Source organism: Mus caroli, unplaced genomic scaffold (genome assembly GCF_978045245.1).
Source record: "Mus caroli unplaced genomic scaffold, Mus_caroli_1 scaffold_1, whole genome shotgun sequence".
Taxonomy (NCBI): Eukaryota; Metazoa; Chordata; class Mammalia; order Rodentia; family Muridae; genus Mus; species Mus caroli.
In genome coordinates, this window is record NW_028227256.1 from 124,289,696 (window position 1) to 124,312,236 (window position 22,541).

General features: G+C 42.4%; 1 protein-coding gene and 1 long non-coding RNA gene across 4 annotated transcripts in view; one reads left to right on the forward strand and one right to left on the reverse strand.

Annotated features, from left to right (window-relative positions):
• Window positions 1-22,541, forward strand: part of Acmsd (aminocarboxymuconate semialdehyde decarboxylase) — a 58,335-nt gene that overhangs the window by 29,977 nt on the left and 5,817 nt on the right. The window contains exons 6-10 of one of the 2 annotated variants that reach the window (XM_021179815.3): window positions 4,006-4,099; window positions 8,212-8,307; window positions 9,905-10,077; window positions 15,272-15,370; window positions 15,670-17,375. In XM_021179815.3, coding sequence (XP_021035474.1) covers window positions 4,006-4,099; window positions 8,212-8,307; window positions 9,905-10,077; window positions 15,272-15,370; window positions 15,670-15,732 — 525 coding nt within the window. In that variant the 3' untranslated portion in view covers window positions 15,733-17,375. Of the gene's footprint in view, window positions 1-4,005; window positions 4,100-8,211; window positions 8,308-9,904; window positions 10,078-15,271; window positions 15,371-15,669; window positions 17,376-22,541 lie in introns of those variants that run through there. The other variant, XM_085840729.1, reaches the window with a different exon arrangement.
• On the reverse strand, window positions 3,833-17,773 carry LOC110307884 (uncharacterized). Of its 2 annotated transcripts, XR_002379483.3 has the most exons (4): window positions 17,709-17,773; window positions 17,484-17,582; window positions 5,295-5,399; window positions 3,833-4,171 (listed from the first exon to the last, which is right to left on the reverse strand). It is a non-coding gene; the product is annotated as an uncharacterized LOC110307884 (long non-coding RNA). The 2 variants fall into 2 exon arrangements; XR_002379486.2 differs by lacking the exons at window positions 17,484-17,582; window positions 17,709-17,773 and adding an exon at window positions 6,002-6,139.

Consider the following 22,541-nt stretch of genomic DNA (forward strand, 5'->3'; position numbering starts at 1 on the left):
GATTACTTATTGTGTTATTGTTTATAACTTCTATATTTAAAATATTTCACATTAAAATACATTTTCAAAATCACACTATCCAGTTCTGAAGTGCCCAGGTCCACACCCTGCTGACCTCTCTACCACTCTCTCTCCTTCTTATCCTGTAACTGAGCCAGCATCCTAGGTACCAGGATTGAAGATGCATGATTCTTCCCTCAGCTGCAGCTTTTACAAACCTCACAGTAATAATGGCATGAGGTGGTTTTCTATTATTTCCACTGTAGTGCAAAAACCTTGACTACTGATCTAAGTAGATATTTGCAGACTTGCAGGCATGCTGCTCCTTGTGGCTTATTCATTTAATATTCATGGAGCTCTAGTTACATGCAAAAAAAAATGTCCACGTCTGTGGCAACTGCCCACTATGTGGGGGATTTGCCTGCGAGACTGCCTCTTAAAGATTTAATATTCTTCTTAGTACTGAACTCTCTGAACGCATCAGCTGCAGAGACTCGGCTGATGTAGAGAATGTTTTCTGAAAATTCCAGTGAGCTTTGAACAAGGATTTATTTACTCATGCATTCAAGTTGCTTCAGCACAGTATGCGAGAGTCTTCAGCTACAAGTCATTTTTATTATTCACCGGAAGTGGATTTATAAATTCCTAGGGGCTTAGAAAGCAATCGCAGCTGCCGGAGTGCACACAGACATTTCCATCGGAGTGACGGACTCCACCTATCCATCACTCCAATTAGATTATTTGGGAGCATGCCAGTCTCTGAGGGATTTAAGAGTACATCCTGACTCCAGTTGACCTGCAGTGTCCCTGGGCCGACAATCTATTTGTTTGGTTAGCAAGACTGGCTTGCTTAGCTCTTCTCGAGTTTGCGTCAGTGACGTGCTCAAACAAATGGCAAGAGTTTCTGACAGCCAAGTTAGTGCTGTCATTTCAAGATAGTCCTGGCACTCCACAGCATCCAAATGCTGCACCCCACCCCCAGCCCTGGCTCTAGACCTCTCTCCTAAGTGAATAAAGCCTAGGAATAAACACTCAAGTGCAAAATGACTCCCCATTGCTGTATGAGAAAAACAGGACATTAGCATCTGACAGTCTGACTCTACCACATATCAGTTGCCAAGACCTGACTAAATTACTTAGGTTCTGTCTTCTCTATAAAGAGGCAAGCATGAATGTATGTCTCTGAACATGTGTAACACAGAGAGTGCATGTCTCATAAATGATCAAACCAGTTAGCAGCTGTAAAATTCCTCTGTGGGTGAAGGCCAGATATGAGGTTCAATGTCTTCCTCAATTGCTCTCCACTTGATCTTTAAATTTTCTCTTATGTGTATTGGTGTTCTGCCTGCATGTATGTCTATATACCACACATGTACAGTTTCCTCAAAGGCCAGAAGAGGCCTACAGGTCCACTGGGATTGGAGTTTCAGACCAATGTGAGCCATCTTGCAGGAGCTCAAATTTAAGGCTGGTCCTCTGGAAGAGCAGCCACAGTAGCTCTCAGCCACTGAGCCATCTCAACAGTCCTTTCGCCTTATTTTTTGTGACAGGTTATCTCAATGAACTTGGAGCTTGCTGATTCCACTAAACTGGATGGCTAATGGATCAAGGGATCCTCCTGTCTCTAATCCCCAGCCCTGTGGTTGCATTTACACGATACCGTCCCCAGCTTTTACATGGGCTCTGGGGATCTGAACTCTGATCCTCATGCTTGCACGGCCAGCCCTTTACTACCTGAGCCATGTCTTCAGCCTAATCATTGTGAAACTCTTATGGCAGCATTGGTATTCAGCTCTCCATGCTTGTTAGTTATGATCTTGAGAGTGTACGTGGTTTTGTGTTCTCTACCATGCCCCACACCAAGAAGGAAATTGTTTTTCACATTAATTTGAATTCCATCAAGTCTTTTCCTAATGAGGGGTCAGATCTCACAAGGTACCATGATCAGATGCCTTGGTGAAGCCTACGCCATTCCAAGAAGTCAGTATTTTTTTCCCACTTCTATTCATGATCGGAAAGCAGTTAGCTTCTGTAACTTCAGAAAGCTCTGTGCTCCTCAGCCCACTGAGTTGGAGATCTCCAGTTTACCCTTTGCCTGTCACATCCAGGAACCCAGCTATCCATAACTGTGCCATTTAAAAAACGCTTACATATACAAGTCACACTCCATCAGCTGGGTGAACACAGATATTTACATACAAAGGTAGGACGAGTCATTTGTATCCCAATATACTTAAAATGAGACCGTCCTGATGAAAGCTTGTTTGGAACTTTGGTGAGCGCTGACATTAAACTAGCACTGACTATTGTACTAGTTTTCCTTCTGTTGCTGTGCTAAAACACCATGATCAAAGCAACTGGAGGGAACAGTGGGCTTGGCCCTTCCACATCAATCACTAATCAAGAAAAGGCTCCCACAGATTTACCTACAGGCAAGCTGATGGGCACAGTTTCTCACTTGAGGTTTTCTCTTCCCATATAATTCTAGTTTGTGTTGAGTTGATTAAAAAACAAACAAACAAACAAAAACAAAACTTCACCAGTCAAACTATTGAGGGGGCTTATGCAGACATTTTGCTGACTAAAGTTCACCCCATCCTCATGGTCTTTCCGTTTCCCACAAGAGTCAGACAGGCTAACCCATAGTATTCATCTCAGTACTTATCCAGCTCAGGCACTGAGAGTGCTCTCTTCAGTGCTTTCCTTTCATTCCCGGGAGACTGTCCAGAGAGTCACTGGGCTCCAGGGACAGTGAGAGTACCCACACACCCAGAACCCCCCATCAGTGTGGTCACCAAGGTCTTCATGACTCAGATCAGGCAAGCCTACCCCATTCCAGCTGAAAGGAACTAATCCCTAACTCATCATTTTTTCTGCATAGATTCATTCATTTATTCATTTGTTTTAGAGATGATGTCTTTCTGTGTACTCCTGACTGACCTGAAATTCCCCATGTAGCTCAGCTGGCTTTGAACTTGCATTGGCAAGTGTACATCTCATGCTTGGCTCTCATTTCCTCACTTTCTATAGCTCTAGGTTTCTAAGAGAGGAGGAGGGAGCCACTCTGCCCTGACTCTAAAGATAGCATCCCAGTCCCCAAGAAAGGGTAAACTGTGCAGGCATCAGTGGGAAATGTTTCCTTGCATTTGAAGTATGGGATTAGATTTTAAGCATTTTGCTCTTTTTTTTTTTAAAGGTTTATTTATTTATTATATGTAAGTACACTGTAGCTGTCTTCAGACACTCCAGAAGAGGGAGTCAGATCTTGTTACGGATGGTTGTGAGCCACCATGTGGTTGCTGGGATTTGAACTCCTGACCTTCGGAAGAGCAGTCGGGTGCTCTTACCCACTGAGCCATCTCACCAGCCCGCATTTTGCTCTTTATAAAATGTTTGAGGTGGGGGGGCTTTAGAGATTTTTTTCAGGTAGGTAAGTGCTTACCTTGGAAGTGCAAGACCTTGAATTCAGTCTCTAGAATCCGTATTTTTAAAAAAAGGTCTGGGTATGGTGATATGCACTTATAAACCCAGAACTGAGGAAACAGAGATGGGCGGACTCCTGATGTTCAGTAGCCACACAACCTAGACAAACCAGTGAGCTTCAGGCTAATAAGAGACCCTGTCCCAAAAACCAAAGTAAGCAGCCCTTGCACACAACATGCAGAGCTGTCCTACGGCCTCCACGCATGTGAGTATTCATGCACACACACACAGACAGACACACACACAACACAAACATGCACATACACACACACATGCAAACATACAAATAATGAGTGGTGGATATTTCCTGCAATTTTTTTCACCAAACAATATGCTAAATTCATCAACCTATGGTTAATCTTTTTTATTTCTTCAAGCAGGACTAAATTGGTCAAGGAATCTTTTATACAGATCAAGAAGGAACTTCAGAAGTATTTAAGCTTATTTATTCAGGTCAATATAGAATCAGATGACGAAAAGCAGTCTCCCCCAAATAACTTCTTTCTCATTGCTCTATTGAAGGCGGCCGAGAGGCTGAACTGTTCTCTGTTCGTGCATCCCTGGGATATGCAGATGGATGGACGAATGGCCAAATACTGGCTGCCTTGGCTCGTAGGTTTGTGCTGGACTAGGGTTGGGAACACAGCACCAACTCTTGGGTTTTTCCTGTTATCCATGGAATTCTGTTCTGTGAGGGGAAAGAAATTATGATTAGATTGAGAGTACTGCTACTACAGTACAGCTACTGTTGATTGGGTATATGTCTTTCAGGCCTCTTCCAGACAGCTTGGCTAATCTGAACCTCTTCTAGGCAGCTTAGCTTGTCTGAGAGAATTTCTCAGTAGTCTTTATTGTTTATATATATTTAGGGGAGGGGCCTAGTGTATATGGTCAGTTTCAGGGACTTCCTGAGTTTACCCAGGTTGCCTGTAGGATGAACTGTTTTCCCTTCCTTTACAGTATCTTGTGTCTGGATGACCTTCCTTTCAAAATGGAAAGTTTCACTTCTCTTTTAATATCATGCATCTTAATAAGCTTCTCTGCAGGTTTCACCTAAAATATTCCACTTAAAATATCCCATGTCCCCTCCAAGATGGAGGTTTTATCTATAATGAATTTGCTAGAAACAAATAACAACAACACACACTGGTAAGGCTACAACAACCACAAAACTCACACACATGCACGCACGAGCTGTTGTGTTTTATAAAAAAGAGAGCCAGGATAGTGGTGAGGTGGGAGGGGTGCCTCAGTGGGCCCATGCTGAGACATCCCTTCCCCCTGAGGGACCAGCTATATGATGGATTTAGTATAGAATAGAGTTTATTTAGGGCTTGGGAAGGGGAGTTGAGAAGGGAGTAGAGACAGACAGACAGACAGACAGACAGACAGACAGACAGAGATAGAGAGGAGGAGGAAAGAAGAGACTGGCCAGGAACATGTGGAGGGGGGAAAGGGAAGAGAGAGGGAGAAAGGGTTTGGAGAGAATGGAGGCAGAGAGAGTAAGAGAGCCAGAAGAGGGCAGCCTCTTTTACACTAAGTCAAGCCTATTTGGCTAATGACAGGTAACTGCTGGGCAGAGTCTAGAAGGAATGTCACACACACACACACACACACACACACACACACACACACACGGGTGAAGAGCTATCATTCAACTGCTTAGTAGAAAGCTGACTCACAAAGAACCAGAAGGAAATGGTATTGTCTATCACCCTGTCTATCAGAAGCTCTGCTGGAAAAACCATCCTCCCGTGGATACAATCCACCATGCTCTTGGAATTCCCAGGAGGCCCGGAAGCTAGGCAAACCTGTGCTTGGAGAGCAGTGAGGGGCAGAAAGAGCCTACAGTGAGGTCCTCACTGACAATCAGGAGCTCTAGGTCAGTCACGTGGCTCTGGATTCCCAAGTAGTTCCTGGGGATTAAAGCATGAGACATGAACCAACTGCTGCTTTTAGGAGTAGGAAACACTTAAAGTAATTCACATCCACCCAATAATTTTTCAGCCTTAGGTCCCAAGAGGTAGCAGAAACCTGGCGGGATTAACAGTAACATTACATTAACATTTAGTGAGCTATACCTAGGCACCAGATACTCTCACAGAACCCTCAAAATAACCCATTGCCAGAAACCAACCATCACTACTGTATAAACTGATACCATGTCCACTCCAAGGTGTAGTTGAGGGAAGGGTTTTATTATAGATGTGAGGGAGAGAACAATGTAGATGTGAATTCAGGTAGCTATGAGCCAGAGGCATCTGGAAGAATCCAGAACAGAGAAAGTAACAGACTAAACATGGCTAGCATACTGGACTTAGCCATGAGAGGAGAAGGCAATATAGGGGAGAGCAAAAGATGAAGACAAAGAGAAGGAAAATGAGAGGCTAAGACTAAGCTGCAATAGAATGAGAATGAGAAGCTAGGGAGGGGAGCTTCCAGGCTGAAGAAAAACCAGAGTGAGAGGCAGAAGAAGAGCCAGGATGCCTGCAAGGACTCTGATATGTGTAACAGGTACCTGTGATTCTGAGAGATCTGGGGGCACTCTGGTATGCTAATGGCTACCACAGATAGCCCTTTGTCCCTTCTGCCAACAGTAGAGGAGAGCCCAGCTTCACAGTTTCCTGAGGAATGTTGACTTCTGTCTAACTGGCAGAATTTGAACCGGACAATCTCCCTAAGTTCACAGATGAGGAAATTTAGAGAGCTGACTAATGTTTGCTGACCGCCTCCAACAACGTGAAGTCATAACCAGGAGCTTTACTGATGTCATTATTTACAAAACTGCACAAAAGCCCTGCAAGACAGGAAGGAAGGTCCTCTGGTGATACAACACAGGCGGGGACCAAACAATTTCCTCAAGGCCAAGAGGCAGAAAATGGAGAGCTATCTATCCTGCCCAGAAGCCTAACTCCACACATCCAAAACTAAAAGGAGAGAGGCTGGGGACTTAGCTCCGGGGTAGAGTGCTTGCCTAGCAAGCACAAGGACCTGGGTTTGATCCTTAATACTGAAAAGAAAACTGAAGGCAAGTAAATATCACTGGAGAGTCAGGGCCAGGCCAGATGCTTCCAGCTTCTTGGGCTCTTATCCAAGGAGCTGAAAGTAAGAACTCATATAGATTTGCAAAATAACTTTATTAGGAGTGAAGGGATACCACCTGATGGTAAGTATTAGCTCATGTTTATTTTCTTGCTGTGAGTGAGGCTGCATTGAAACCATGGAACTGGACTGATCCAGAGTGCATGGAAAGAAATGGTTAATTATAAATTTGAAGCTGGCATGTAACAACCTCTAGGGTAGTAGAGAATAATCAGGGGCATTTTGGGGGGTCCAAAGCGGCTGTGGCTACCTCTCAGGAGACAGGGAGAAGGAACTACTAACTGGCAACTGCCAGTGCTATCTCTTAGGAGCAGAGAGAAAAAGAGTGTGTGTGTGTGTTTGGGGGGGTTGGGGGGGATGATAAGGGAGTGGCCAGTTTTAAAGGGAGCATGGTAGCTGCAAAGTTAAGGGGACGAAGAACTTGTAAACTGGAAAGGCCTGGGAGTTTAGGGCCAGAAGAGCCCAGAGGCTTTGAAATAGCTACAAGCTAAAAAGGACTGAAGGGGCCTGGAGGTCAGTGTAGGTTTTGATAGTAACTAGATGCCTCATTTGCCTGAGGTTGAAAGAAATAAGGGAATTGGCTCTTTGGGCCAGAGAGAAATATAGACTCTGAGCAATGGGGGCTTTTATCTGTCTACCCAAGATCTTTCTTCGTCAGCCTGAACTGAGCCTAGACTCATCTTGAGACAAGTGGCACTGCCTTTTGGGGTTTGGGACCTAACACTGCTAATGTCCCTTCCCATAATGCATTTTATTTTAATTATGTACCTGCCCATCTTAAGATGATAAATAGAGGATTCTCCCTAATAGGTTACTAAATGCCAGCGTTTTGTATATGTACTTCAAACCAGTTCAGGCCAGATAGGTCCTTCTGTTCTTCCTAGCTGGATATGTTAAGAATACACTTGAAAGCCAGGCGTGGTGGCGCACGCCTTTAGTCCCAGCACTTGGGAGGCAGAGGCAGGTGGATTTCTGAGTTCAAGGCCAGCCCGGTCTACAGAGTGAGTTCCAGGACAGCCAGGGCTATACAGAGAAACCCTGTCTGGGCGGGGGGGGGGGGGGGAATACACTTGAATATAAATAGTCTAAATTTGATTGTAACCAGAGCTGGGGAAGCTTACAACATCATTCAAAGATGTCAGTTGACGTAATCTGATGCAGGTAGGGGGCCTAGGAGTTCTGAGGTTGCTAGGTTCACTGTTTGAAGAAGTGTGTGTGTGTGTGTGTGTGTGTGTGTGTGTGCATAGCATGTGCAAGCAAAGGCTTGGACTATTAAGTGCATTATTACAAGGGCAGGTGTGTATGACCCCAACCAAATAGGTGTTCCAAGCTAAGCTACCTCCAGTGCTTGCATGCCTCATCAGGACCAAAGCCAGGCTCTTTGTCAGTTCGATCTCTTAGACTTCTCTCCCTGAATAATAAATAGGGACCTTCAGATGAGGGACCAAGCAATGCCCTATATACATTTGAATCATTTCTGGAGCAGAGGGGCCCCATGTTATACATCACTGAAAATTCCCCAACTCAACTGCCATTCTGCAGGTACTCCTGTGACTGAAACATGTCACTAAACCTTTCTTTCTCACAACACTAAGTCCTAAGTCATGTAACTGTCTCCTCTTTTAGGAATGCCATCGGAGACCACCACGGCCATTTGCTCCATGATCATGGGCGGGGTGTTTGAGAAGTTTCCCAAACTCAAAGTGTGCTTCGCACACGGAGGTGAGACCCTATTTGTATCAGTTCATACCGGCCTAAGGAAATGCCTCAGTGACTTAAGGCTACATCTTCTCACGGCTGAGCCTGGCAACCTAAGAGCATAGTACTGATGGAGTTGGTTTCTGGTGAGGGCTCCCTCCTAGCACGTGGATGGCCACCTTCTCCCTGTGTTCTCATGTGACTCTTCCCTGTGAATGCATGGGTGAGGAGAGGATAGAGGACAGTATTTGAAGAAGAGAGATGGTTCTGGTCTTTTCTTTTGTGTGCATGGTTAACATGCTTATTTGTATATGTGTGTGTGTGTGTGTGTGTGTGTGTGTGTGTGTGTGTGTGTGTGTGTGTAGGCCAAGGACAATGTTGGGTATTGTTCCCCAGTACCATCTGCCTTTTTTGTTTTTGTTTTTGTTTTTTTAAACAAGGTCTTTCAGCTAGGTGATGGTGACACATGCCCTTGATCCTAGCTCACCCGGTTATTTCTCTGTGAGTGAGGCTGCATTGAAACCACAGAACTGGACTGATCCATGCTGTGTGGAAAGAAAACGCCATGTGGCTATCTCTAGGGTAGTAGAGAGAGAATAACCAGAGCATTTTAGAGAGTACAAAGCTGTCGTGGCTACCTCAGAAGGCAGAGGCAAGCAGGTTTCTGAGTTTGAGGCCAGAGTAGGACAGCCAAGGCTATAAAGAGAAACCGGTCATGGGACCCAGGGGAAGGAAGGGGGGCGGGGGAGGGCGGCTCTGCAGGGAGGGGACCAGTCTCACTAAACCTAGAGCTTACCAATTTGGCTAGATCGATTGATTGGCCAGCAAGCCTAAGATTCCTTTTGTCTCCACCTCCCCAGAGCTGGGATTACATGTGTGTGCCTGATGACTTTTTATATACATTTGGCATACAAAGTCAGATCCTTGTGTTTCACTGCATGGCGGCTCACTCTACCAAGTGAACTATCTCCCTATCAATTTATTTACTTGCTTGTTGGTTGGTTGGCTTCAGTGCTACTGGGCATTGAATCTAGAGCCTCATACATGTGCTCTTTGCAGAGCTACATCCAAGCCCTTTTCAATCTTTACTATTGTTGCCGGGTGGTGGTGGTGCACGCCTTTAATCCCAGAAGCAGGCAGATCTCTGTGAGTTGGAGGCCAGCCTGAATTACATAGCTAGTTCCAAAACAGTTAGGGCTACACAGAAAGACCTGTCTTAAAACAAATGTGTATGTGTGTGTGTATACATATATATGTATACATATATGTGTGTGTATATATATATATATATACATATATATATGTTTGTTTGTTGTTGTTGTTATTTATGTGTCTCTGTATGCTATGTGTGTGTAGGTGCCTTCTGAAACGTAAGGAGGGAGTGATATCTACTGGAGCTCATGACAGGTAGTTGTGAGCCAGCCTTCATGGGTGCTGGTAACAGTACTCAGTTCTGTTAGAGCAGCAGGGCTCTTAGTTGCTCTTACCTGGAGCTGCTGCTCTAGCTTCTTGAGTTTATTAGGAAACAAGGTCTCTCGAAAGTTTCCCAGGCTGGCCTTAAACCCATCTGTAGCCCAAGCAGTCTTTGAACTTGCAATCCTCTGCCTCTGCCCCCTTGCAGGTGGTGCTTTCCCCTTCACCATAGGAAGAATTGCCCATGGATTCAAAATGCGCCCAGATCTCTGTGCCCAGGACAATCCGTCTGACCCCAGAAAATACCTTGGCTCCTTCTACACAGACTCCCTGGTTCACGATCCTCTGTCTCTCAAGCTATTGACAGATGTCATAGGAAAGGTAAGCTGGGTGGTTTGTGGAGAGCAGACGGTGAGACCGGCAGCCTGCTACTTGACAAGGTAGATACTTTTGAGGGGAAAGGAAAGTATGAGGTAGTAAACTGTCTGAAATCCATACTCTTGGTCCTTGGTATCTATCCAAAGGGAATACTGAAACCCTCCGATGCCCAATTATTTTACTTTTTATTTTCTAGAAGCATTCCTCAACTCCATCATAGTTGTGCTTTAGATTTTTTACTTATAGTTTCTTATGGATTATTATTATTTTCTGGCCTTGAGTAGTTTTAAACAGCCTGGTTTTGGTTTTGGTTTTGGTTTTTTGGATGGGTATAATACTTTTCCCTTTTTATTTTATTTTAAAAATGTTTTCATACAATACATTTTGATCATTTCTTCTTTCCCCAGCATCTTCTGGATCCTCCCTACCCAACCAACTTTAAATTTTCTCTCTTGCTCAAAAAGAAAAGCCATAAAAATACAAAAATGAAAACTAAAACAACAACAATAACAACAAAAAGATTTTGAAAATTTCCCAACAATACATTTTCTTACTTCTCTGATTCTAGTAAGAATATCAGTAAGAATACTTACTTAATCCTCCATTAATCCTACGGTCTTCATCCGTGCGTGTGCGGGTGTGCATGTGTGTGTGTGTGTGTGTAGGTGCTTAGAGATCAGAAGATCATCTCTAGTGTCAGTCCTTACCATTCGCCTATTTATAGACAGTGTTATTACTGCTGCATATACCTGGCCAGCTAACCCACCATCTTCCCATAATTCTCCTGTCTCCACTTCCCATCTCTTGCTATACATGTGCTAGGATCATAGATATGAGCTTCCAAGTCTGGCTTTACAAAGATTCTGGAAATCCAAACTCAGATAATGAATAGGTTCTTTATCATCAAAGAAAGGTTTTACTATTTGCAGGGCTATTTCAGGCAGTAGAATATGGCATGTGAATAGAAATAGTTCTAACATGACTAAATACAAAAAGGGTTTCCTGCCTGATTCTCGCCAAATTTGACACTTACATTTATTTTACATCTCCAAATAACTTGGACAAACAATGTAGTCCAGTTCCCTGCAGTGTACAAAGTAGGGGAACCCTGTTTAGATGCCTGCAAGCCTCCTGAGAGGCTCTAACTAGCACTTTTGGAAGAAATCGACAATGAGAGAGGAAGTCCTGGTTTTAGGACTTGCTAGTTCAGAGATGTTCTAGCTTCACCTCTGTCACTGTGGTAAAATACCCTGACAAAAGGTAGCATAGAGGAGAAAAAGGGGTTTCTTTCAGCTTAGAATTCCAGGTTGCAGTCCACTACTGTGGGGACATCAAGGCAGGAGCTTGACCCAGCTGGTGACATCACAACCACAGTCAAGAGCAGACAGAAATGAACGCATGCATGCTCACTTGCTTGTTTGCTTGTGGTCAGCTTGGTTTCTGACTCTTAACAGTTCAGCACCCTCTACCTTATACTTTCTGTCTCATACTCACTTTCAAGTGCCTCAGTTTAGAGGTCCCTGCCACCACAGCTGGTTCTCACAAAATCTTTACATGGGGGACTTTCTAAAATACAGTAGATATGAAATGTCACATTAGCATATTTAGACATATATCTTTGGAAAGATATATGTCTAAATGTCTAAAACCTTTTTCTCCTCTATGCTGATTATGTGCACGTGAGTGCAGTGTGCATAGAGGCTAGAAAGAAGGAGTCAGATCCGCAGGAGCTGAGTTACAGGCCATGGTGAGCAGCCTGAGATAGGTGCTGGGATTTGAACTCAGGTCATATAAGCAACACATGCTCATCCCCACTTAGCCATCTCTCCAGCCACATTCCCATTAAAGAAATTGCTCCTTCAACTCACTTACACATTTGCTTATGCAGGTTTCAAGTTGATTATGAGCATGTGTGTCAAAGTTATATTCCAGTCATCTCAAAAAATTTCTCAAAAGTCCAGTTTAAAGAATTATTCTTGGCAGAGTCAGCTCATAGGGGAAAAAATAGCTAAATAATTATTAACTGGATTTATTTTAAAATGAAAGAATCTAAGGACAATGAATTTTTAAAAAGAAAAAACTCTAAAGAAGTAAAGATGGTAGCTTGGGTCTAGACCAGTTTCAAGATCAATAAATTTATAAAAATCACTAGCAAGCTGGAGACGATCAAAAGTTACTATGGAGTTTGAATAAGAATGGCCCCATTGACTCAGATATTTGAATGTTTAGTTACTAGGAGTGCAACTATTTGAAAGGATTAGGATTGGAGGTTTGGCTTTGTTGGAGGAAGTGGGTCACTGGTGGTAGGCTTTGAGGTTTCAAAAGCCACAAAAAGCCCCCCCCACACACACACACCGCTTGTGGATCAGGGTGTGTCTCTCAGCTATAGCACCAGTGCCATGCCTGTCTGATTTCCACTATAATGATAATGGACTAAGCCTCTGAAAAATGTAACCAAGCTCCCGATTAAATGATTTATTTTATAAGTGTTGGTCATGGTGTCTCTTCATAGCAATAGATCAATGACTAAGACAGTTACCAATAAAGGTATGCAGAGAGATAATAGGTAAGAAAAGCTTAAAAACCAGATAATTGCAAGGAGACATATAACTTCTATAGAAAGAAGTTGAAAACAAATCTATATAATAGTCTAAAATTTCTAAACCATAAGTTTGATGTTCTGAGATAGCATTAAAATAATTTCAAGGGACTGGAAAGATGTGTTGGTTCCGTAGGTAAAGCCTTGGTGATGCATTGACTGAGTATCTGAGTTTAAGTCCCCTGTAGACACGTAGCATGAGCATCTTTAATCTCCATGCTTTTAGAAGTTCAAGGGCCAGTTAGCCTTGTATGCACAGCAGGAAACAAAAACCTGACTGAAACAAGATAGAAGGCAAGGACAGACACCTAATATTGTCCTCTGAAAACACACATACACACACACACACACACACACACGATCTGTAAATACTTCAGTTGATAAGGAAACCAAGGAAATGTCTTAAATCAGGAGTGATGAATTACAGAAGACTAGAAGACTGGTTTTCATTTCCGATTTGCTTGCTTTCTCCATATTAAAACAGGAGAGACTGCTTCTTAAAGCATATTTATATCTGAGAATGCCATCATGCTGGGAAGGGAAGGATTCCTAATTAGAAGATTAATGCCTGGATTTCATCTTCATGCTAATGTAGCTGACGAGTGTACTATAAACGTGGGACTCTAAAATCATGTTGTATTTTGGAAATGTAAACAGCTTTAGCAAGAAGAAGAGATGAACCCCTGGTGAATACCAAGCAGAGAGTTAGAACAAGATCAGCTGTTGGCACAGATGTGAGGAGACAACTTTATGTCTTTAGGGCTTCTACAGCAGGTGAATTTGCTTGGCTTCATATATAAATGAATACAGAAGTCTAAAAATAGATGGCCTTCAAACTGTGGGGTGTGTGTGTGTTTGTGTTATGCATCATGTGTTCTGTTCTATCATTCTCCGCCTTATTCTCTTAAAATGACCTCTCACTTAATCTGGAGCTAGGCTGGCAGCTAGCAAGCCCCAACATTCCTATCTTTGTTCCTCACAGCACTGGAATTATACTGGGAATTTGAACTCAGTTCCCCATGATTGGACAACAAGCATTTCCTGAACTATCTCCCAAACCATCAGATATACATACATATACATGAAACAAGGTCTCACTGTGTAGACCAGACTGACCTCAAATGATCCATCTGCCTCTGCCTCCCTAATGCTAGAATTAAAGACATGCCACCCATGCCCAGGTCATACTTTGACTATCAACTGAAGTATTTACAGATCGTATGTGTGTGTGTGTGTGTGCGTGTGTGTGTTTGGTAAATATATGTTTTATATATACATATATATGTGTATATATATGATTTCGTGTTTTTTATATATGTGTATAAATGGTATAATGTTTCTATCAGGTTAAACACTCTATTCAAGCATATCTCTATTGTGAAACATCACAAGTCATTTCTCTGGCTTTTTAAAATATATAACACATTATTATTATTATTATTATTATTATTATTATTATTATTATGTATAGTCATCACACAGTGTAATAGCATACCAGATCTCTTGGGGCTGTCTAGTTGGTGTGTTCATTGTTGCTTTTGGAGACAGGGTCTCACCTTGTAGCCCAGGTTAGCTGGAGTTTTCTATATGACCCAGAATGCTTTACTCTTGATCTCCTCACCTCTTAAGGCAGGGATTGCAGGCATGCACCTCCAGCTGGCATACATCAGAACTTCCATTAGCAATCAGTCAGTCTCTCTCTCTCTCTCTCTCTCTCTCTCTCTCTCTCTCTCTCTCTCTCTCTCTCTCACACACACACACACACACACAGACACACACACAGAGTTCGAGATGAATAGAACACTGCAACAGGTGGGATCAACCCATTAAAATCAGTGAACAATGAAAAGCTTGCTGTGACTGGAAGACTGTGGCTCATTTTGAGAGTTCTAGCAGAAAGGACACCACCACAGTTCATTGGGAAAACTCAAGGGAAACTAACAAAGGGATTGTTTCCAAAACTGTGAGGACTTACACTACCATCTAACCCAAAACATTCCTTTCCAACTCCATTTTCTCCAGGTCGCTTGTGATATGTCACTATAAGAAAGGTAGAATGTTTCATTTCCTCTGAATATAGCCATGTTTTATTGAATAAATACCTATTTTTTTATTTCAGTGTTTGTATTTCACACTTGATTCCCTGAATTCATATTTAAAAGAGCCAGGGAAGATGGTTCACCCTTGGAATCCAAGCACTGGGAGGCAGAGATGGGTGGTCCTGAGGATGTCAAGTGCGGATATCTAATGAATTCCAAACTAGTGAGAGACCCTGTCTCGAAAACCAAGGTGGACAGCAGATGGGAGTGCAGCAAAGGCCTCCTCACTCAAGCACACTCAGATGCCAGACTAGCCCTAGATTTCCAATTTTTAGAAGACCTAATAGTGACACCTGCTGGAACAAGAAGATAGCAAAAGGGAAACTGACCCTTGAAATCTTTACAATTGTAGACCAGCTCTGTTTCTAGTAAAATAGGGGGGGGGGGGGGGAATGTTGTTTTACAAGACTAGTGTATATGGTAGGTAAATTAAGTGTATGGAATGCTCTTTAATGTTTTCACATTCACAAATAAAATGGTATTTATTTTCTCCCTTTAGGATAAAGTTATGCTGGGAACTGACTACCCCTTTCCTCTGGGTGAGCAAGAGCCTGGGAAGCTGATAGAGTCCATGGCAGAGTTTGATGAAGAAACAAAGGTACGTGCCTTGGCTCCAGCCAGCCCATCCTGAGCTGAACACACACTTGATTTTCCTAAAACTATGACTCCACTTTCTGAAATAGCTAGACTATTAAAAACAAACGCTATAATATCTTAAAATAAGTGCAGTATAGCTAGATGTATAAATCCTCTGTCCTCACAAGTGTATGTGCACACTGCATATTCATAAATACACACTAAATGTAAAAAAAAATGATGATATCTAATAAGTGCTTTATCAAGCCAATCGTGCTTTTAAATAAAGTCTCCCTGCCCCCCCCCCCTCTTTCTTTTCAGGATAAACTTACAGCTGGCAATGCCTTGGCTTTTTTGGGTCTTGAGAGAAAACTATTTGAATGACAAAATTAAGCACAAAAAATTTTTTTTCAAGAAGCTACGTCACTTCTGTTTTTGAACATGAGCTATACACACATCTATTTTGAATTATGTTACCCCAAAAATGGAATATCCCCCTCAGGATGAAGCAAGAGGATCAGCAATTCAAGTTCCAGACCAGTCTGGGCTACTTGAGACTAAAACAAGGGTGGGGGTAATATTTTCAATATTCTAACTTATTAATAACAAAATGTTTTATAAGGTCTTTATTCTGAAATGTAATATTCTGAGAACTGTATATTACTACATAGCAAATCAAAACCATTTAATTTGAAAGAGATTAAAAAATCAATATATAATTAATGATTTAAATAGAAAAATCCAATACCAGCTTTATTCTAGAAGGCTCGGGGTCTCTATGTTGACTGAAGATATGGGAAATGTACCCAAATAATAAGTTTTTTTTCCAGTTGTAACCCTTTCTGCTAGCCAAGTCATTCAATGGGAATGTTTTTATCTTTGTAAAGTACACATAGGCTATGCACAAGCTCAAAGGTTCTAAAAGCCAGTTAAGAAAGCAAGGTAAATGCTTATGGAATAAATGCTGACCCAACACAAAATGGTTTTGATTTGTATATGTAGTAATGTACTACAAACTCATTTTAGCCTCCCACAGTTGGATAGATCTTAGAATGTGACCTGAGTCTGGAAGGATGGATGAACATTTCTTTAAAAAGTAAAAAGATGTTGGTCGGGCATCATGGTACATGCCTCTTACACCAGCACTAAGGAGGCAGAGGCAGGCAATGGGTCTGTGTTTGAGGCCAGCTTGGTCTGCATAGCAAGCTCTAGGATAGCCAGCCAGGGATACACAGTGAAACCTTGCCTCAAAAAGAAATAGGTAGGCCTGGAGAGATGGCTCAGCAATTAAGAACACTGATTGCTCTTCCAGAGGTCCTGAGTTCAATTCCCAGCAACCACATGGTGGCTCACAACCATCTGTAATGGGATCTGATGTCCTCTTCTGGTGTCACTGAAGAAAGTGACAGTGTACTCACATATATAAAATAAATAATCTTTATTTTAAAAAAATAAGTAAATATGTAAACAGAAGATGGAAGCTGGACCAGAAGAGAAGAAGTTTGAAACCACGGGTGTGACTTCAGAGCGGATGAAACTTGTTCTAAAAGGAATGTCATCTAAACGTTTCCCTTTACCAGAGCAGGAGGCAGAGTTAGCTCCGGGGAGGGAGGAACACCATGACACCCTTGTTCTAAGCCCTTACTGCTCCACCTGAGTAGCTGTAAAGGAACTTGGGCATGGGGTGGGGTGGCAGGCAGCACCTCTCCTTCACATGCCTATGGCTGAATCAAACAATCCTTCCATAGCACACGCTTAACTTTGGACTCACGCATAACTACTCCCTTCCTTTCCATTCTAGTACAAAGCCAGGCTCCCTATTAACATGTGACGGGAGCTGCCTGGATGACAGAGAAAGAAGAGAGCTAACTAATGCCCATGACCCCATTCTGCTCTTCTCCCCATCCATGTCTCAATGCGCCATCTCTTCCTGATCTCTTGTTGTTTTCTAGAATTTTCACCAACTATGACTCTACTTATTAGTCTGTCTTGAAAGAAAAATAAAGTTGAACAAAGGAACACTTGGACGCATGTGTTACTATTTTTCTCCTTCCCCAAACCTTTGAAAAAAATCTCTACTCCTTTTCAAATATTTCCTATTGGAGCTCTATACACATAATACCCTTATTACTTACTTTTGCCTTGCTGTATTAAAAAAGACCACACACGAGGTTGAACGGATGTTTCAGTCCATTATGTTGGGGAGGCCTGGCAGAGACGAACTGCTCACAACACTACAGAAAGACAGCGGGGAGGGAAAGAATGCCTGTGGTTGTGGGCTTTCTCCTTTTGTCAATCTGGAACTCAGCTCATGTGGCGGTGTCACTCACAAACAAGGAAGGCCATCATCCCTTAGCTACCTTTGGGGGTTTTCTTTTGTTTTGTTTTGTTTTTCGAGACAGGGTTTCTCTGTGCAGTCTTGGAACTCACTCTGAAGACCACGCTGGCCTCAAACTCAGAAATCCACCTGCGAGAAAAACACCGGGGTAGCTAGGGCTCAGGGTCGGCTGACACTCGCCAGCTACCCACAACACCCGCCACAGGATCTTAAGACTTCTGGTGAGTGGAACACAGCTTCTGCTCCAAACCAATTGCGCGAGGGATCTGAGACTGCATTAGTTAGGGAAGCAGAAACCGGCCTGAGTAGGGCCACAGGCCTCATCCGGCCGGTCCAGCACCTGGGTAGCTAGAGCGCAGGGTCGGCTGACACCCGCCAGCTACCCACGACCCCCGCCACAGGATTTTGAGACTGCTGGTGAGTGGAACACAGCTTCTGCTCCAATCCAATTGCGCGCGGGACCTGAGACTGCATTAATTAGGGAAGCAGAAACCGGCCTGAGTAGGGCCACAGGCCTCATCCGGCTGGTCCATCACCGGGGTAGCTAGAGTGCAGGGTTGCCTGACACCCGCCAGCTACCCACGACCCCCACCACAGGATTTTGAGACTGCTGGTGAGTGGAACACAGTTTCTGCTCCAGTCCAATCACGCAGGAACTGAGACTGCTCTGGTTGGGGAGAGAGAAATCCGGCCTACATACGGCCACAAGCCTCTTCCGGTCAGAAAAGCACCGGGGTAGCGTGGGCGCAGGGTCGGCTGACACTCGCCAGATACCCACAACACCCGCCACAGGATCTTAAGACTTCTGGTGAGTGGAACACAGCTTCTGCTCCAATCCAATTGCGCGCGGGACCTGAGACTGCATTAGTTAGGGAAGCAGAAAACCGGCCGGAGTAGGACCACAGGCCTCTTCCGGCTGGACCAGCACCGGAGTACTGCCAGCTACCCACGACCCCAGCCACAGGATTTTGAGACTGCTGGTGAGTGGAACACAGCTTCTGCTCCAATCTTTAAACAGTGACAACGACAACAACTAACCCCAGAGATTACCAGATGGCGAAAGGTAAACGTAATAATCTTACTAACAGAAACCAAGACCACTCACCATCATCAGAACCCAGCACTCCCACTTCGCCCAGTCCAGGGCACCCCAACACACCGGAAAAGCTAGACACGGATCTAAAAGCATATCTCATGATGATGGTAGAGGACTTCAAGAAGGACTTTAATAACACACTTAAAGAAATACAAAGGAACACTGGTAAACAGGTAGAAGACAGTAAATAGGAAGCACAAAAATCCCTTAAAGAATTGCAGGAGAACACTGCTAAAGAGTTACAAATCCTTAAAGAAAAACAGGATAACATAATCAAACAGGTAGAAGTTCTTACAGAAAAACAGGAAAACACATCCAAACAGATGATGGAAATGAACAAAACCATACTAGACCTAAAAAGGGAAGTAGACACAATAAAGAAAACCCAAAATGAGGCAACACTGGAGATAGAAACCCTAGGAAAGAAATCTGGAACCATAGATACCAGCATCAGCAACAGAATACAAGAGATGGAAGAGAGAATCTCAGGTGCAGAAGATTCCATAGAGAACATCGGCACAACAATCAAGGAAAATGTAAAATGCAAAAAGATCCTAACTCAAAACATCCAAGAAATACAGGACACAATGAGAAGACCAAACCTACGGATAATAGGAGTGGATGAGAATGAAGATTTTCAACTCAAAGGACCAGCAAACATCTTTAACAAAATTATAGAAGAAAACTTCCCAAATCTAAAGAAAGAGATGCCCATGAACATACAAGAAGCCTACAGAACTCCAAATGGACTGGACCAGAAAAGAAATACCTCCCGACACATAATAATCAGAACAACAAATGCTCTAAATAAAGATAGAATACTAAAAGCAGTAAGAGAAAAAGGCCAAATAACATATAAAGGCAAGCCTATCAGAATTACACCAGATTTTTCACCAGAGACTATGAAAGCCAGAAGATCCTGGACAGATGTTATACAGACACTAAAAGAACACAAATTCCAGCCCAGGCTACTATACCCAGCCAAACTCTCAATTAACATAGATGGAGAAACCAAAGTATTCCACGACAAAACCAAATTCACACATTATCTCTCCACGAATCCAGCCCTTCAAAGGATAATAACAGAAAAAAACCAATACAAGGACAGGAACCACGCCCTAGAAAGAACAAGAAGGTAATCCCTCAACAAACCTAAAAGAAGACAGCCACAAGAACAGAATGCCAACTTTAACAACAAAAATAACAGGAAACAACAATTACTTTTCCTTAATATCTCTTAATATCAATGGACTCAACTCCCCGATAAAAAGACATAGACTAACAAACTGGCTACACAAACAAGACCCAACATTTTGCTGCTTACAGGAAACTCATCTCAGAGAAAAAGATAGACACTACCTCAGAATGAAAGGCTGGAAAACAATTTTCCAAGCAAATGGTATGAAGAAACAAGCTGGAGTAGCCATTCTAATATCTGATAAGATTGACTTCCAACCCAAAGTCATTAAAAAAGACAGGTAGGGACACTTCATACTCATCAAAGGTAAAATCCTCCAAGAGGAACTATCAATCCTGAATATCTATGCTCCAAATACAAAGGCAGCCACATTCATTAAAGAAACTTTAGTAAATCTCAAAGCATACATTGCACCTCATACAATAATAGTGGGAGACTTCAACACACCACTTTCACCAATGGACAGATCATGGAAACAGAAACTAAACAGGGACACAGAGAAACTAAGAGAAATTATGAATCAAATGGATCTGGCAGATATCTACAGAACATTCTATCCTAAAACAAAAGGATATACCTTCTTCTCAGTACCTCATGGTACCTTCTCCAAAATTGACCACATAATTGGTCACAAAACAGGCCTCAACAGATACAAAAATATTGAAATTCTCCCATGCATCCTATCAGATCACCATGGACTAAGGCTGATCTTCAATAACAAAATAAATAATAGAAAGCCAACCTTCACGTGGAAACTGAACAACACTCTTCTCAATGATACCTTGGTCAAGGAAGGAATAAAGAAAGAAATTAAGGACTTTTTAGAGTTCAATGAAAATGAAGCCACAACATACCCAAACTTATGGGACGCAATGAAAGCATTTCTAAGAGGAAAACTCAGAGCTCTGAGTGCCTCCAAAAGGAAACTAGAGAGAGCACACATTAGCAGCTTGACAACATACCTAAAAGCACTAGAACAAAAGGAAGCAAATTCACCCAAGAGGAGTAGATGGCAGGAAATAATCAAACTCAGGGATGAAATCAACCAAGTGGAAACAAGAAGAACTATTCAAAGAATCAACCAATCAAGGAGCTGGTTCTTTGAGAAAATCAACAAGATAGATAAACCCTTAGCCAGACTCACAAGAGGGCACAGGGAAAACATCCTAATTAACAAAAATCAGAAATGAAAAAAGAGACATAACAACAGATCCTGAAGACATCCAAAACACCATCAGATCCTTCTACCAAAGGCTATACTCAACTAAACTGGAGAACCTGGATGAAATGGAGAAGTTCCTAGACAGATACCAGGTACCAAAGTTGAATCAAGATCAGGTTAATGATCTAAACAGCCCTATATCCCCCAAAGAAATAGAAGCAGTCATTAATAGTCTCCCAACTAAAAAAAGCCCAGGACCAGATGGGTTTAGTGCAGAGTTCTATCAGACCTTCAAAGAAGATCTAATCCCAGTTCTTCACAAACTATTCCACAAAATAGAAACAGAAGGTACTCTACCCAACTCATTCTATGAAGCCACAATTACTCTGATACCTAAACCACAAAAAGACCCAACAAAGATAGAAAACTTCAGACCAATATCCCTTATGAATATTGATGCAAAAATCCTCAATAAAGTTCTTGCTAACCGAATCCAAGAACACATCAAAACAATCATCCATCCTGACCAAGTAGGTTTCATCCCAGGGATGCAGGGATGGTTCAATATACGGAAATCCATCAACGTAATCCAGTATATAAACAAACTCAAAGACAAAAACCACATGGTCATCTCGTTAGATGCGGAAAAAGCATTTGACAAGATCCAACACCCATTCATGATAAAAGTCTTGGAAAGATCAGGAATTCAAGGCCCATACCTAAACATGATAAAAGCAATCTACAGCAAACCAGTAGCCAACATCAAAGTAAATGGTGAGAAGCTTGAAGCAATCCCTCTAAAATCAGGGACTAGACAAGGCTGTCCACTTTCTCCATACCTATTCAACATTGTACTTGAAGTCCTAGCCAGAGCAATTCGACAACAAAAGGAAATCAAAGGGATACAAATTGGAAAAGATAAAGTCAAAATATCACTTTTTGCAGATGATATGATAGTATATATAAGTGACCCTAAAAATTCCACCAGAGAACTCCTAAGCCTGATAAACAGCTTCGGTGAAGTAGCTGGATATAAAATTAACTCAAACAAATCAATGGCCTTTCTCTACACAAAGAATAAACAGGCTGAGAAAGAAATTAGGGAAACAACACCCTTCTCAAAAGTCACAAATAATATAAAATATCTTGGCGTGACTCTAACTAAGGAAGTGAAAGATCTGTATGATAAAAACTTCAAGTCTCTGAAGAAAGAAATTATAGAAGATCTCAGAAGATGGAAAGATCTCCCATGCTCATGGATTGGCAGGATCAACATTGTAAAAATGGCTATCTTGCCAAAAGCAATCTACAGATTCAATGCAATCCCCATCAAAATTCCAACTCAATTCTTCAACGAATTAGAAAGTGCAATCTGCAAATTCATCTGGAATAACAAAAA